General features: G+C 50.0%; 1 protein-coding gene across 4 annotated transcripts in view; it reads right to left on the reverse strand.

Annotated features, from left to right (window-relative positions):
• Nucleotides 1-2,336: 2,336 nt before the first annotated feature.
• Nucleotides 2,337-17,861, reverse strand: part of epc1a (enhancer of polycomb homolog 1 (Drosophila) a) — a 31,695-nt gene continuing 16,170 nt past the window's right edge. For 3 of the 4 annotated variants that reach the window (XM_056583840.1, XM_056583841.1, XM_056583839.1), the window contains 8 exons: nt 16,557-16,715; nt 15,994-16,083; nt 15,195-15,343; nt 13,116-13,558; nt 8,657-8,778; nt 7,595-7,733; nt 6,713-7,088; nt 2,338-4,898 (listed from right to left, as the gene is read on the reverse strand). In XM_056583840.1, the coding sequence (XP_056439815.1) occupies nt 4,826-4,898; nt 6,713-7,088; nt 7,595-7,733; nt 8,657-8,778; nt 13,116-13,558; nt 15,195-15,343; nt 15,994-16,083; nt 16,557-16,715 (1,551 nt within the window). In that variant the 3' untranslated portion in view covers nt 2,338-4,825. Of the gene's footprint in view, nt 4,899-6,712; nt 7,089-7,594; nt 7,734-8,656; nt 8,779-13,115; nt 13,559-15,194; nt 15,344-15,993; nt 16,084-16,556; nt 16,716-17,861 lie in introns of all 4 variants that reach the window. The other variant, XM_056583842.1, reaches the window with a different exon arrangement.

Below are 17,861 nucleotides of genomic sequence, written 5' to 3' on the forward strand. Positions count from 1 at the left end.
AGACCCACACAGGAAGTCCTTGTGTCCGAGAGGAGTTCCCCAGATAAAGCCTCCTTTGAGGGTCTCTCTGGTTAATGAGCTCCACAGCTCTATAGACGCCCTGACGGAAGCGGAACCCCCAAAAGCACGGGGCCCCCACCAACACACTGGACCTACTGTAGCGCAAAGCAGCCACACACACACACACACACACACACACACACACACACACACACACACACATACACATACACACACACACACACACACACACACACACACACACACACACACACACACACACACACACACATTTCTGGAGACAGATTTCGGCTGGATTTGATCGAAGGATGTTAGTGGTAAAGTTTTGGTTGGACGTCGAAGCAATGCAAGGGGGTTTACGGACCCATGTCGCCCTTGCGGACCCCCTTGCGTCCACCACAAGGGCCTGGCGTGCTCCTCCTGAAAATTGTAACCTTGTGTCGAGGCAATGGAGGACCAAGGGCTGTGATTGGTCCGCTAATATAAACCCGACGTAAACCCAACGCAGAACCAAGACAGGTTCCCGACTGCGTCGAAAGCGACTGCGTGGTCATTGCGTTGCGTCAACATGGAACCATGACAAAGCCTTTAATGTTCATTAGGCTAAGCTGCTGAACGGTTTGGAGCTGAATCCAGTCTTTTTGGAAATTGGTTATTAATTGGCTCAGTCCAACATATTCACAAGCTAATATATTCAGTCCTTCAAATGAAAGGTCAAATGAAAGGCTTGTCGGAGGTCAAAATTAATAACATCAAATTGGCCTGCATAGTGTCTGAAACAGAAGCATGAAGACTAAATATCCAGATCCCAAAATGAGTTGAAACGCTTCCTAAAGCTGTATCACCAAATGTTTTTCCTGGTTTTTCGTTTAGTCCATATGATGGGACTGTGAGGAGATGATAATCAGCTGTAGGTGAACAGCTGCAACAACACGCTTGGTTGGTCTGTCACTGAACACTGAACCACTGGAGGGGAAAACAGATCTATTGATGTGAGGGCCTATGGGGGCTTATAACAAAGAGAGATCTGAAGCTTCTGGAGACAAGCATCTAGTATCTGCTATCGGCCTAATGACATGCATGTCATTCATGCTATAGACAGCTTCTCTCTGCCTGGAGAATTTTGATTTGTATTTTGATTTGAGTTTCCCGATTATTACTTTTTTCTACTTCAAGTGGTACTTGACCCGATATATAGTAAGGCAGCAACCAAGACTGCTTTAGATGGGGCCGAATTCTGTTTCAGACACTTTGTGGGCCTGATTGATGTTAATTTAGACCCCTGACAAGCCTTTAATTTGAAGGATTTTTAGAGGACTTAATACATTAGGTTAGGAATATATTGGACTGAGCCAATTAATAACCAGTCTCCAAAACGACTTAATTCAGCTCCAGACCAATCAGCAGGCGAGCCTAATGAATCAGAACGGTCGGATCCACGTCTGAAATCTCCATTACTGTCAATCACGCGTAGCTTCGCAAGTTTAACGAGTTTACTTCATGACGGTCCACACGTGCGCGTGCGTGTGCGTGTGTGTAGATTCGCCCTTCAGACCGAAAGGGTCAGCAAAATCTGTCACGGGCTTCTTTAATAGGTCCATGGTCATGGGCCCTCCCTCGAAGAACGCCACCTGTCGTCCCGCGCCCTGTTCTCGTCTGAAACGGGAGAGGCTAACAGGACTTGGCGCGGCGCCCGTCCAATCAGGGCCGCCGCCCGGGACATCCGATCCAGCTGTGGTCAACAGCTGCATCTCGTTTTTGTGGAAAAGCCATTTCGCTCATCTACCCCATCCCCTCCCCACGATCTCCGCGGCGTGGTTTACACGGGCGGGGATGTCATCATGGGCAGAACCCAGTTGTCAAAAGAAGAGTCGTTAAATATTAAAGGGGCTCACGTGTTCGGTTGTTGCCATGGCGACGCCGTCCGATGTGAAGGTGTGATGGTGGACGCCGGAATGACCTCATCAGGAGTGACGTCTGAGCGGAGTGCTGCCCTTTCTCTCCCCAGTGGCTCGTTACGAACTGTTGCTCTGCATCTCTACCAATGAGCTCCGAACAGTGGTGTACGCCACGGACCGGAGTGGAATGTGGGCTCTCACACTAGGCAAGTTTGCCTGTTCCGTGCTGCAGGAAGAATCTGTACTATTCCCCCCCCCCCCTCCCCACTCCCCCCGCTGGCCCGTGGTCACTCTGCTCCCAAAGGCCGTGGCCTGGGCACGATTGCTCCTTCATACGTACGTCCTCACGTCATAATACGATAAATACGTCATCACCAAGCGTGGTGTCCAGCTGCGACTGAATGCTGTCGCTGGCCCAAATTTCAAGTAAACACTCGACTTCACTGTCGCACCAACGTAAACCCACTCGTGAACCGCTTGCCGCCATTGTTTAAAATTATTGTTGTGGGGAAGAAGGGCATGGACCTATAAAGAAAGAAGGGTCACGCAAGGACTACGTCATCCAGTTCACGTTGCGTATCGCGTGTGCGCATGTCATCTCATTAGCATCTGTACTTTGGCCACGGCACACCTCTCCCAAGTGTGCCGTGGCCAAGGGGCTGTTCCGTGCTGGAATACGGATGGCGTGGTCACACTAGCCAAACGTTCTAGACTTTAGTATGCAAATGAAATCGGGCACGGGTCGCGGCCCTAGTGTGAGTGGCCCCTTAACAACCGTCTTACTGGGGTTTCATTCATTTATGTGGACATGCACTGCAGGGAATTTACTTTTGTATTTATTTATTTTCTAATCACTTAACTTGTGATTTGATTTGCATAACTTTTCAAATTTGAAAAACACTTTGGTAAAGCACACCCAACAGAAAAAAAAACTACACACAAATGAGCGCCTACCAGAGCTACGTTCCAGTGACCGTTGTGGAATATCTTATTTCGAATTAGTTTTTAATAATCATCTCACTGGTATTTCATTAGTTTAAATGGACATGCACGTTAATTACCTAACTTCTACTGTGAATTGATTTGCACTACTTTACAAATTGAAAGACTTTTGTGAAACACATCCACATAAAAAAAACCAACAACACTGTATCAGTTCACATTTAATGCCCTGGGCTTTATTGTCATATTTTAGTGAAAGTTTTGTCACATTTTCTCTTGTTTAATGTTCTATTCCCCTCCCTCCCCCCCAGCCCCCAGTGTGGGACGTGTATAAACCTCGGTAGTATGTTTCCTGCCAGTGGGCTGGGCATGACACAGACAAGAACTGCTACTAAGTAGCGCCATCTTTGTGCCGGACTCTTCACAGAAGAGAGGTATGTTTTCCCCAGAGGAAGGCACCCGATACGTGGTGTGTGTTGGCCTCGCAGCCACGTGAAGATTCTTTTTCCAAAAAGAAAAAAATATTTATAAAAAAACCAACAAAATTAAAAAGACGAAAAACAGAAAGAGGGGGATTGAGAGGAGGAGAAAGACAGAAACAAGGGAGGAAACTAATGGGTCCCGTGGCACTTCTCCTTCCTCACGTCAGCCGGTTTTGTAGTCAAACAACTGGAATGATTTAGCAGACAGCGGCGTAGCAGCTACGTCACTAACGCAGGAACAAGTAGCAAGAGTCAAGTCCTTAAGAATAAAACAAAGAAACCGAGTTCAAGAGGAGAAACGGTAACCACGGAAAAGGATGAGGAAGAAGACAAAAACAAATTGATACTCTTGAAAATCTGTGTTGTGGTTTTTATAAACAGAAACTGGAACGGAAAAAGAAAAGCAGCATTGATATAGAAACGGATAAAAAAATAATAGTGCTTTGATTCAGAAGAGGTGGAGGCCACTTCTAGGAAGAGACGCATCCCTGGTTTGTTCCTTGTGTCAGGTTGGTGGGGGAGGGGTGGGGGAGGGAGACAGAGAGAGCGAGAGAGAGGGGGGAGGGGGAGTGCTTCCATCCAGACATCCACCCCAAGCCAGTAGAATAGTCCACCACCGATAGACCAAAGGAAATCAAACTACAAAAGAGTTCGAGGGGTGAGGAGGGAAGGGTGTCAGACCTGCTTTGTGTGTTCACAACATGTATATAAAATAAAATATATATATATACCCAGGAGACCGTAGCTACCAGAAAACATACACTACCGCACAGGAACAAACGAAAAGTACAGTGTACAAATGAAACGAAAACCGATACAAAATCATAGAAAAATAAAATAAAAAACTGTAAACACAGCACAATAAATAGATTTTTAAAAAACAGCAGACTCCGCACCATGCACATGATGTGATTAGAAAAAAAAAAGAGAGGTTTCTCTGTACAACTCCGTCTCGCCACGCGGCCCGTCTTCCCTGAACCCCCAACACATTAATTTACTCACACACACACACACACACACACACCAGACACGCACACACACACACCAGACACACAGTCTCTTATAACCCAAGTGCAAAACATCACAAATGGACCACTTCTGTATCCAAGTAACATATATACAACAGGGGAAAGTACAAATGTGAAGTTACTGTACATATACTTAATTCATTTTTTTTCTTCTTGCCATATTCATAATTTACAGATGTCAATCTTTTTTTTTTTCCACCTTTTAGCAGTAACATTAAAAAAAGGAAATCAAGGTAAAAAAAAAAAAAAAAAAACGAAATAAACAAAAACAAACAAAGAGCGGTTTAAGAAAAACGCAGTTGAGAGATGAGATTTGCCGCCGAGTCTCCGCGGATGGATCCGTCGTTCCCGGCGTTCCGACCTCATCCCGGTCCCGACGTCGGCGGCGTCCCTCGCTCGGCCATCCCGATGCTCCGCCCCCCAGGGAGGATTCTGGGGGCCCCGTTGGCGGCCCCTACGTCACCTCCATGGCCACCGTGTTGTCCACTATGCTGCTGAGCGACGGCGGCTCGGGCTCCCGGCTCTCCCTGAGGAGGAAGACTCGTCAGTGGGGGTCAGGGGTCACCGGGGTCCAGGGGTCAGGGGTCATCAGGGGTTAGGGGTCATAAGGGGTCAGGGGTGTTGAAGGTAGGGCTGGAATGAATGCTTTAAAACATCTTAAACTGAGGCGTGCAGCACAGTGGGAGATGGGTGTGATTTATTTTGCTTTTGTTAATCTTGTTATTCTTCAAATAAAATCCAAAATTATTATTTATTGATTTTTTTCCCTTACAGAAAAAAATAGATTAAAATCTATAATCGGGTTTGGTTTGAAAAAAATCATATTTAATTTTTTAGGTCAAATCACCCAGCCCAGAAGGGAGTCCTAGGAATGACTGGATGAAGCACCCATTCATAAATTTGCATATGCATGTGTGTGTTTAGGTATGCGTATATATGTGCATATGCATCACCCATCTTGATGTTGGTTCTGTTTGTCTTGTTTTTGTCCCTATTTTTAACTATAAGCGTCTACTTATGCATTAGCACTTTGTATTTATTGTATTTATTTATTACATTGTTATTTTTTCTTGTGTCCTTCCATTGCTGCTGGGCTGTTCTGCAACAAACAAATTTCTCCTACGGGGGATTAATAAAGTTGGATCTTATCTTATCTTAAGACACACCTTCAGTAGTGAATTACCCATTGAGACCTCGACTACCCTCACACTTCAACAGCCACTAACTATTAACTAGTCTGTGACTTCCTCGTCCATCAGAGCAGCTCATTGAGATGCAGGCCCTTCAGCAGCAGGGAGGAGCTGCGGCCTCTTGCTTAAGAAGGCCTACAGGTTAGGCCTCAGATATGGAGGGGTTGAATCCGACACCGTTTGGCTGGGAGTGAAACCGCCCACTCACTACATTAGACCACCCCCCAGACGTTAAAGGTGAAATATCATAGCACCAGGTGTGAGTGTGATTGGGGTGAATGGGCGTGTCCCCCTAGCCACCAAACGTTGCTCATCTATCCGTCGTACATCTAGACGTCTTGACACGCCCACTTGTGATGTCAGAAGAGGCAGATTTTCAAAACGGCTCTTCACGGCTAATCACCCTCACACCTGGTGGTAAAGTGTGTCACCTTTAATCAGCTTTCAACCCAACTTTCATGACTATTTCATTAAGAAGAACTCCTTATCCTTATGTAAGCGTCTTAGGGTACCATATTAAGCGCTATATAAATTTCATTTATTATTATTATCTTCATACAACGGTTAATATAGACCTCTGAGGGGCCCCTCCTAAACTAGACCCTTGAGGGGCCCCTCCTAAACTAGACCTCTGAGGGGCCCCTATATACCCTCTGAGGGGCCCCTCCTAAACAAGACCCTTGAGGGGCCCCTCCTAAACTAGACCCTTGAGGGGCCCCTCCTAAGCTAGACCCTTGAGGGGCCCCTCCTAAACTAGACCTCTGAGGGGCCCCTATAGACCCTCTGAGGGGCCCCTCCTAAACTAGACCTCTGAGGGGCCCCTCCTAAACTAGACCCTTGAGGGGCCCCTATAGACCCTCTGAGGGGCCCCTCCTAAACTAGACCTCTGAGGGGCCCCTCCTAAACTAGACCCTTGAGGGGCCCCTATATACCCTCTGAGGGGCCCCTCCTAAACTAGACCCTTGAGGGGCCCCTATAGACCCTCTGAGGGGCCCCTCCTAAACTAGACCCTTGAGGGGCCCCTCCTAAACTAGACCCTATGAGGGGCCCCTCCTAAACTAGACCCTTGAGGGGCCCCTATAGACCCTATGAGGGGCCCCTCCTGAACTCGAGCGTGTGGGGGCCCCTCCTGAAGCAGAGCGGGGTCTCACCGGGGGTCCACGGGCGGCGCTCCGGGCCCCTTGGCCAGGGGCAGGCCGGCGGCGGCGGCCAGCTTTAAGGCAGAGGGCGCCACGCCGCCCAGCGCCCGGGGGAGGTGGCGCGCGCCCAGCCCCCCCGCCGACGGCACGCTCAGGCGGAGGTTGTTCCCGATGAGGACCTGAGTGGGGCCGGCGGCGGGGGAGGGGCCCAGCAGCCCCAGGGCGGCGGCCGTGTGCGGGGACGAGGAGAGCAGGCTGGGCGCCGCCGCGACGACGGGCTTGGAGGAGGGCTGGAGGAACACGGGGCCGGAGGCGGGCGGGGCCGGGGGCTGGTTGCCACGGTGAGGGGCGGAGGAGGCGGGGGAGGGGTGCAAGCCCTTGAACACACCTGGGGGGGGGGGCAGAGCGATTAACACCGGCATCAGGTTTAGGGGGAGGGGAATGAAGTCATGGCACTTCCTGTAGGCTCTTATTGTGTGTACAGTACTTAGCGTTGTGTACTGAATGTACTCTTATCCTAGCTGTCTCTGTTGTTTACGTGGAATGGGTTAACCTAGTGATGGTAAGTGCTGTGCACTTGGTTTATGAACATCCTTACTGTACCGACAGTTATATTGTTGTTTCTCTTTCTCCTGAGAAATGTACTTAATGTACGTCGGTACTTTGGATAAAAGCGTCTTCTCAAGTGCCCTGAATGTAAACGAAATCGGATTAGCATTATTCTACTTTGTCCGTTTCAGTAAATACACCAAAAAAGGAGGATATACATCATGGATTTGTGCGGGACGCAGTAGATCCAACAGTATGGGCGGAACCCTCTGCAGTCATGTGACAGAAAGGCGCTCTGTGATTGGTGGATGGGGGTAGGAGGCGGGCTGTGGAGCGGACACCCACCTGAGGCCGGGAGGACCCCGTTGACGCCGCCGGGTGCCGGCTCCTCCTTGGCCTTGAAGGCCAGCAGCTGGTCGCTGGTGACCAGGGCGGAGGCGGCGAACTGGGCACTGGCCTGGTCCAGGGTCTTAGATACCAGGCCCTGGGAGGGGAGGGGAGGGAGACAAAGGTTATGAGGGGGGGGGAGAGAGTTCAATGTAGAGAGGAGGGACGGAACGAAAGCAGGGGAAAAGAAAGAGCAAGAGAGGTAAGGACAGAGGGATAGAGCAAGAGATGGAAGAGATGGATTTCCAAGAAGGAAAAGAAAGTGAGACAAAAAAGAGAAAGGAAGAACCGAAAGGAGTAGTAATGATCGAAAGATGAAGGGTGAAACAGAAGGGAGAGAAATGACAGAAACTATTAGGATGGTGCATGATCATGCTCTACCCAACTGAGTACAGACACGCCTTCTGACCAGTGTGGGAACTCTTGGCTAACTGGCTTGATTGAGTTCTCTCATTAGCTTATTGATGTACGCTTTAGTACTAGCTCGCCACCCTGTGTGTGTTTCAGTACTACCTAGCCACCCTGTGTGTGTTTGAGTACTACCTAGCCACCCTGTGTGTGTTTGAGTACTACCTAGCCACATTGTGTGTGTTTCAGTACTACCTAGCCACCCTGTGTGTGTTTCAGTACTACCTAGCCACACTGTGTGTGTTTCAGTACTACCTAGCCACCCTGTGTGTGTTTCAGTACTACCTAGCCACCCTGTGTGTGTTTCAGTACTACCTAGCCACCCTGTGTGCGTTTTAGTACTAGCTCGCCACCCTGTGTGTGTTTCAGTACTACCTAGCCACACTGTGTGTTTGAGTACTACCTAGCCATACTGTGTGCGTTTTAGTACTAGCTCGCCACCCTGTGTGTGTTTGAGTACTACCTAGCCACCCTGTGTGTGTTTGAGTACTACCCAGCCACACTGTGTGTGTTTGAGTACCACCTAGCCACACTGCGTGTGTTTCAGTACCAACTACTCCCCCAGTGTGAGCCGGCTCGCGGCGCTGTTTACCACCTAGCAGGCGTACTGACCTGCGTGCTGGCAGCGGAGGGCGCGTCGCTGGCCGCGAGCTGCTGCTGGATCTGCTCCAGCTGCTGCTTCTGCATGAGGGCCAGCTGGGCCTGGTGCTGTTGGTACTGCTCCAGGCTCAGCACTGAGGAGGAGGAGGACATCACTGAGTCAGTGGGGACTCACACACACACACACCTCTGATAGTGGGGCTCAATGGTTCAAAACAAACACATTCAGATGGCGAGGTTAACCTGTAATCAGGACATGAGCTAGTGTCTCCTTTGACTGGTTTATAGCGGAAAATAAGGAGGACAGACAGACAAAAGCTTGTCAGAGTGGAAGAAGCCAATTAGGTAGTAGGTCTCCCAGTTTGTGGCTGGAAGACTGAATTCAGACCGAATATAACAATCCTGTTAACGCACCACCACCATCGGGCATCAATACATGCAACCCAAGACGTTTGCCAGGGTGGGAGCCACAGTGATGTGGAAGTCAAACATTTCCTTAACTCAGAGGAAAATCATTTACAAGAGATTATGTTCCACAAAAACAAAACATAATCAACAAAAAACACAAAAATGTAAACTCATTTAAAATGCTTGAAACCGAGCTCTTTCAGTGTTGCACAATGCAGCCGTGACCTTTCAGTTCGCGACCGAACTAAAAGTAGATGTTCAGGCAGTGACTAAGACTTTCCTGGAAGGCAGAAGCCATTGTTTGAGCCTTTACAGAGAGAGGTGACAGGGCGGGGGTGACAACATTAGCTAGCATTCAGGAATGGATCGTATACTCCCAGCCACCGAAAATACACCATACTTTATTCTGCGTCTTGACAAATCGTTGACGCATGCACCATGACAGGCCGGGAAACGAACCGAAAACCATCCCCACACCGTTATCAGGTAAATAGTTATACTTTCTACTTCAGTGCCATAACAGTTGACAAGGTTTCTCGTCTGGTGGCAAATTATTTCAGGGCGGAGAACTAATTTCCCCAGATAAAATTCCCATTATGAACAACTCCCATTATAAACACTAAAACAATCAATTTTCAAAGTTATAATTGACAAACCACCCGCACCCTCACCCTCACACACACACACACGCACACACTTAATTGACCCAGCATTGCCTCCATCTCGGAGCAGCAGAGATTCGCTGGTGTTCCAGTAAGACCAGAGGGAGGGAGTGCATACAGAGGGCCCGATTCATTCCCCTGCAGCCTCGAGTCTGACGGTGCAAACCAGCAGAGCATCGGAGCACAATACACATCCCCGGCTGGCCTTGACTGCTCTACCCCACACCTCAGCACTAGCCAGAAAATGTCATAACAACACACGCAAGTACACACATTGAACAACACACGCACTCACAAGTGCACACAACAAAGTTGCCCGACCCAAGGGTTGGGCGGGCTCGCCTAATTTCATGCATGGTGACATTTTTCAATTCCACCCCTGTGGCCCTTACACGGTGCACATTGTAGCAGACTTTAATTCTGCGGTGAGGCCTTCAAAGTAAAAGCTTTAGAAAAGAGTTGAGCCAGTGTTATGAGAGGGTGAGACTTCGTGCCACCCGTTTCGGCTCATTCAACACACAGCACTCCATTTGGGGCATTAAAGGCCTTTTAATGCCCCAAATGGAGTACAGAAGCCCCAGTCACGCTTTGATGAATAACCCGATTTCAGTGACGAGTCCACTCCAACGTTTAAAGCTGCGTAGCGAAACGTCTGAACCACAAACCCGCAGACCGAACTGGCCTCTCACCACTAGCTTGTGGTTGGAGGACTTCCAGCGACGGAAAAAACAGCCGCACACACATTAGTGGTCAGTTATCAATTTTGTGGCGTGTCTAAGCACCCTCCTGGGGTGTGTAGGGCCCATGCTTAGGCTGTTCTCACGGTAGGGAGACGCAGAGACTGGGCTCAGAGCTTCCCACAGCGGTCGATAGGTGACCACTATGGCACAGGACTGACTGCCTCTACAAACAGATATGACAACCTGCCCGTCCAATCAGGTCCAGCATCTGCCTTCTGGCTGGGAATATAGCCTATACTATTACAGCATAGCCAAACATTATGAACCGTAGGTTCATAATAAAAGGAAAAAGAAAAGCAAAGAAAAAAAAAAGCCAAGTTTTGATGCAAACTATAATTACGTTTTTGTGCAGCACCTCATCATTCTGTACAAGGATGAGCGCATTCACTCGTTTTTAAGTGAAAACAACCTACCTATCATTCACTGTCGCTGGAAAAAAATAAAATAAATTCCCTACCTACCCATGACCTCAACTGACAACCAACAGGAACCAAACTCTTTTTTTTTTTATGCCTAAACCATCTCTGAAAAGAGAGCACGTCCACTCTGTGGACGTGCTCTGTGGTGGCGGAGAGCCCTAGTGTATCTGAGTAAGCGCGGTATTCACATCCGATCATGAAATCCAATCCCTGGAGAGAATGTAGAGGCCCTGGACTGATTAAAAAAAAAAAATCGCATGCTAATGATGGGTGCTAGTGTATAGAACAACTGCGACGCCATTTCATTTAACAGAACAGCGATAAGGCCCCGCGAGGTATCGACCGAGGTGATGCCTTCCCCTAGCCTGAGTGGGCGCCGTGGGCCAATCCCAACCTGTTGGGATTGGTGTTGTTTCTGTGTACACTTATGTCCTTACAGCAAACAAAGCCCACAATTAGAGCTCAGTGATAAAGCGATCTATAGCTCGGGGCGGGAGGCAGACTCGGCGGTCCCACTCCCTGTGGGTTCAGCGGGGAAAGTTGCTGGAACGTGACCGGGGTTCACCGTTCCCTCTCTCCCGCTCTAGAGCCATTGTTTCTGGGTTTCCGTTCTCAGTCAACACCGCTAGACTTGGAACGAGGATTTGTCATCACAGTCGGTCACTCTGACACACAGTGGGAACATAGAGTCAACATGCACAGCTCGATACTACAGGGTCACTGTCGGAGCGTTCAACCATTCGAGTTTCTAGTTGATTATCATCCAACATATAATATAATTAGTGTTAGTTTCTCGTACCAATGGTTCATGGTGTTAGCGCATGCTATTGATGTAGGCCTATTCAAATGTGCTGTTGGAAAGATCTATAGCTGTAATTATCCAAGAGCCATCATGTAAATGTAATTTGTAAAAAAAAAAAAAAGAATATGACCCATGTCAAAAATTGCATGAAAGGACAGAATATATATTAATATATTAATAACATTCTAGTTGGCTGCTCTCTGAGACAATTCGGCTTTTTGACCGGAGCTGCCTGATGACTGACCACGCAGAAACCCTTCTCTCTATATGTTTCGGGGGAATCAAACCCGCCTGTCGTCACGTACGGCTAAGCTCGACCCCAGGAGCTGGAGAGCCTCCCACGACGGCCGAGAGACTGGGGGAGGGAGGGAGGGAGGGCCGACACTTGGGGATGTTTATTTTCACAACATTGCCTCCGCTCCCTCTTTCCAGCTGTTAAATCTCGCCCCCAGCGGCCTATTTAACCTGTTTGAGTTGGTTATTATACTGCACACCGTTATACATTTTTAAACCCACGTTTGTTTTACTGTATTATAAGAGTTGTCTCGGAGCGATGATTCAACACAACACACTACAGTAAACCTTTTTTTGTGCTTACATGGTAGAGTTATACACTGACAAACATGCTGGTGGATAAAATATATGGTTTTGGATAAGGCACCAAAACAAGAACGGTTCACATCCAGCAGAGTTTAATTTCATGCTACAATGCAGCTGCTGGATGAACAAGATGGTAGTCTGTAACCATCAAACAGACTCCAGTCAATCTATTCCTCCCCTTCACCCCCCAGGAACGGTAATATAGTCGACAGTCACCATCGGGAGCTATCGAGTGTCGCATCACCCCGTGTCAATCAGGATGAATCACCATAGCAACTGACATGTCAACATCTGCGGTTGAACCATCCTCAACTCCCATGGTGAGGCCAAACCCTCTCAGAAAGAGCGAGAACAACTTTCAAGACGCAAGTACGTCCCAAAAAAATAACAATTACCACCTGAAACTTCTCTTTTAAAGGCGCCAGGAAGACCATGACCACAAACACATTACAGTTAAGCCAGTTCAACCCAAACAACGACCGGGGGTAACTGACTAACTTTCCCCCTGGGGCGGCATTTGGCCCAGGAGGTAGAGGGGGTTGGCTAGTAACCAGACGGTTGCTAGTTCAATCACCGGCTCCTCCCCAGAGTGTCGAGGTGTCCCTGATCAAGACACCTCACCCTAATTGCTGCCGACGAGCTGGCTGTCGCCTTGCCTGGCAGACACTGCCGTCGGTGTGCGAGGGTTTGAAAAATAATATTGTAAAGCGCTTTGACACTGGTTAGATACGTTTTGTATAAATGCAGTCCTTTTGCTTTCACTTTCACGGTACAGATAACGACCAAAAAAACAACAATACCAGCACCACCAAAGGAAGTTAACGAGCGGGCAGGCCTCACCGTTCACAGGGGGGGGCGCGGGGCGGGCCTGCGTCGGGCCCCCGCCGGCAAGCGGCCGGCTCAGTCCCGACCCGGTCCTCTGAAACCTCCGTAATAATCCCCTGCGAGACATGAACCCAGCGCCCGAGGGGTCGTGGGGGAGCGTCCGTGGTCTAAAGTGCCTCCAGCGGCAGGACTTTACGTTCAACAGGACCCGGGCCAGATCCACGGCGACGGAGGAGGTGCAGGAGGAGGAGGAGGCGGAGGAGGAGGGAGGAGGAGCCGGGAGGAGGCGAGAGGAGCCGGAGGTAATGCTGTCTGAGGTACTGGTGTTGGAGTCCCGGAGCGGTGAGCTCAGCGCTGGAGGGGGGGCGGGCGAGGATGCCGGGTGCTCGGGTTCGGGGTCCGAGTCCAGGTTCTGGTAGACGGGGTCCAGGTCGGTGTGGGCGCGGTCCAGCAAGAGCCTGCATCGAGACGGGAGGAAATGAAGAGTTATGGAGGATTCACTGATAATCAGTGCATCAGCCGATGGTGTTCTGAGACTAGTAGTACCAAATATGTGATCACTACGGCAACATGATAAAAGAAAAATAGGATAATGGGTTCGGCAAGACGGTTAGTGATACTGATATTTGAAAATCCCTAACCGTCTTGCCGAACCCATTATCCTATTTTTCTTTTATCATGTTGACGTAGTGATCAGTATCACTACATAAGCAATACGGCAAAATTGATTTTACAGATGGGTTAGGGATAAGGTATTCATGTCAGAGATACTATAGAAAAGTTAAATAAAAAGTAGCATGTCGACCAAAATGCTGGCCCCCGAAAATTATACTTTTAAAGAAAAACGATTAGTCAGCACTTGTTAGCGATACATCAAACGACGACTCAGCAAACCTATACGCCTCCAACGCATTGGCAAGAAAAAAGAACGATAATTAAACGTCTCACGGAGGAAATGTGATTGCGTTAGAAATGAAATCCAAACAAAAGAGGCCATAGGGGGAACTCCCAGCTTTCTGAGGAACAGCTGATAGGTCCCATCTAGACAAAGCTTGATTGCATTTGCAATTGGGTGGGTGTCTGAAGGAGACACCTTTTCACCCAGGGCCTTTCATCAACAGGGACCAGTCTTTCTGTTAAAGGACTGATAGTACGAAACAGGAGAAGACACAGAGTCACTATTTCAGAAGCAGCAGGGAGAGGGCTTATGTTACCGTACTGCTTCCTGGCCTGAGGCAAAACACTTTATCAAAAAATGATATGCAATTAAAATCACCAGCACTGATACAACTAATACTAAACAGTTTACCAACAGTACGGAGTCGACTTCACACCACAGTTTAAAAGCAACTTTCCAATCTCACATCAACCACAAAGTCCTACAAGCGTTCAAAAGATTCCAAACTTTCCAATCATCCATCTTCCTTAAAAAACGTTCCTGCTTGCCACACTTTCACATTCTTCAAATGTCTACAAACTTTCCAATCATCCAACTCCACGAACCCAAAGCTCCCCCCCTGCGCCAACGTTCCCAAACATCGTCTACCCAGACACGGCAGAATCACAAACGCACGGACTCCCGGTGCGAACTGCCTCATCGCCCGAGGACAAAACAAACTTTACCCACTAAACATATGCAATTAAAATCCCCCGCACTGATACTTTTAATGCTGAACAGTTCTTTTCCAACAGTACAGAGTCGACTCCTCGCCGACCACTTCCCATCAACCAAAGAATCCTGCAAGCAATCAAAGTTTCAAACGTCTACGAACTTTATTACAGTCGTCCAGCTCTTTATATCTTCTAGAACCTTCCCTATCCTCATCTTCTACACACGAAGCAGAACCACCGACAACTCCCAGACCGGGGGGTCTGGGAGTCAGTCACCGGCCTCCCCAGGCCGGTGACTGACTCCCGGACTGCTCCCAGACCGGGGGGCGGGGTGTGACCCCCAGATGGGGGTCCGGAGTCAGTCACCGGCCTGGACCCCAGACGGGGGTCCCCAGGCCGGTGACTGACTCCCAGACCGGGGGGGCGGGGTGTGACCCCCAGACGGGGGTCCGGGAGCCGTCCTCAGGGCGGGGTGCGACTCACCGTCCTCCTCGGCCCGTGCGCCGGCGGGCCAGCCCCAGGCAGCGCCGCGGGGCCGTCAGCGAGGTCAGACAGTAGCGGTAGCGGGGGTCCCCTTGACCCCCCTGGGAGGGGCTCACCCACGGCCAGGTGCTGTTCTGATCCTGGTGAGCCTGGTGGGGGGGGGGGGGGGGGGAAGAAAGAAAGAATTAGACTTTATTTGTGCAACACTTTAAAGTAATTTCTCTTTAAAACTCTTTAAAAAAAACAACGCATTTTATGATGCAATATATTTAGATGTTGAACGTTAAAATAGATCTTGACGTCTTCCGATTGTCGTTACCATCCCTATGGGGATTTATGGTTCCCTAGGCAGTCCTTTGTTGTGCTAGTTTCACTGCCAAATGTGCATGTAAATGTCCCCTCTGGCTACAGGGTCACTTTCCACAGAAATATCGGGAGAGAGAGAGAGAGAGAGAGAGAGCAAGAGGAGGGAAACACGAGCTTCTATTAGGAGGTGTGAATGAAAACAAAGAAGAGCAGAGGAAAGGAAAACCCTGTCATCAGATTGGTCTGAGCAGCAAAGCATAGCGAGAGAGAGAGAGGGAGAGAGAGACAGAGAGAGAGAGAGAGGGAGAGAGAGACAGAGACAAAGAGAGAGAGAGACAGATAGAGACAAAGAGAGAGAGAGACAAAGAGAGAGAGAGCGAGACAGCCAGCATGGCAGCCTGACCGATGGCTCTATAAATAGCAGCAGATGAGAGTGGAGGAGGGGGACGGGGGGGAGGAGGGGGGAGAGAGGGAGTCACAGGAGGGCACTCACGGCGTAGTATTGACAGCCTGCTTTCCTCCTGAACGCATAGCCGCCATCTGGGTCGTTCTCCTCCTCCGCCTCCGAGGATCCAGAGAGGAGCTGACACACACACACACACACACACACACACACACACACACACACACACACACACACACACACACACACACACACACACACACACACACACACACACACACACACACACACACACACACACACACACACACACACACACACACACACTTTATGACCAATCGCTCACTGAAATGTTGTCATAGTGTTCCTTGGGTTGGCACTCAGTGTACCGGATAAGCCACTCAGATTACTCATTGTTTTGGTTCGAGTCAATAAGGAACAGGTGTGGTGGAGGTGTACAGGAAGCATCGGGGGCAGGGGCCAGACCCTTTCAACCGGCCCGCAGCGGTTCCAAGGAAAAAACACACGCCGGTAAACATGCAACGCGTGTATCCCGGGACGGGAACAGGTTTCGGGAGAGGCGTCACAGTGAGCGACGTCATACGGGGCGTGGTTCCCAAACGGGACCAGGGTACGTGGGGAAAGGGTAGTACCTGGGAGTAGGACTCCTCGTCGGAGCTGGGGAAGTCGTACTGGTTGAGGTCCTTGGGGCTGAACACGGCAGGCCCCAGGTGGGCGGGGGCTGCCAGCGGGGGCGCCTTGGGCTTCTTCTCGTATTTCCTCTTGGTTCTCACCACCTCGCTCTTCTCCGGCTAGGGGGGGGGGGGGGGGGGGGGGGGGGGGGGGGGGGGGGTGGAGAGGGAAGGATGGCGGTTAGGTCATTGTTGCTGTGCTTGGCGATACGTTGACGTCGGCGGTTTCTTTGGCCCTTTATTTACTCAGCAAGGTGCAAAACGTCTTAAAGATACGCTAGAACCTCGACAAAATAACGTCGCTTTCCCCTTTCCATCATTTTAACAAAACCGCACACCATTTAACTATGCCGTTTGATGCACCTCCATTATATTACTTATCGACATGGGACACACACATTAAGTCCTTGAAGGGCCCGTCTCTATACCGTCAGGGAGGTGCCACAGCGAGTGTTCACTGCCCGTTCCTTATTGGTCACAACCGCTCTGCACAGTAATCTAAAACGCAGCGCATTAGTCCGGTTCGTGCGTACGTGTGCGTGTTTGTTTTGGAGGGGCACGTGTTTGCCCGTGTATGTGGAAGGTGAGGTCGTGTGGAATGCCAAGCCATTGATATGCAGATGGCAGCACGTGCCATATGCTGCCGTGGAAACAGATGGCGCTACAAATCCCCCCCCCACCCACCCCACCCCCTCCCTGACTCTACCGTCAACACACTACATCTCTGCTGGGGGAAGTCAACCCTCCATTCATGCGTAAGCCCTGGGGAGTGGTGGCCCGGTCGGGGGGGGGGGGGGGGGGGGGGGGGGGTGTGGAGTGGATTGCGTTGGAAGGGCTCTCGTCACCACAGGACTACCGTGTCAATATGCAGAGTAGTCGCCATGGCGATAAGACGAGATTTACCCTGGTGACGGGCTCCGGGAAAAAACTGAACAATGGGAGGGAGTGAATCAGCTGGTGGGGGGAGGGAGAGAGAGAGGGGGAGTCGGAGGGGGAGGGAGAGAGAGAGGGGGAGTCGGAGGGGGAGGGAGGGGTTGTGGGCTTACATAAGGAGGTAATTAAGAGGTAATGGGGGTGCGTTGGAGCAGGGGTTGTGACAGAGCGGCTTAATGAAGCAGTGTGCTGCGTGGAGGCGCACACGGGGGCCAACGCCGCTCGGTACGGAGCGAGGGGAGAGGAGGAGCAAGCTGGGCGACCGGCCCCCGACCACCCCCTGAAACACGGCCATGTTGGGGATCAGCACCACGCGTCGGTGGAGGGGTGTTC

The sequence above is a fragment of the Gadus chalcogrammus genome, chromosome 23, assembly GCF_026213295.1.
Source record: "Gadus chalcogrammus isolate NIFS_2021 chromosome 23, NIFS_Gcha_1.0, whole genome shotgun sequence".
Classification (NCBI taxonomy): Eukaryota; Metazoa; Chordata; class Actinopteri; order Gadiformes; family Gadidae; genus Gadus; species Gadus chalcogrammus.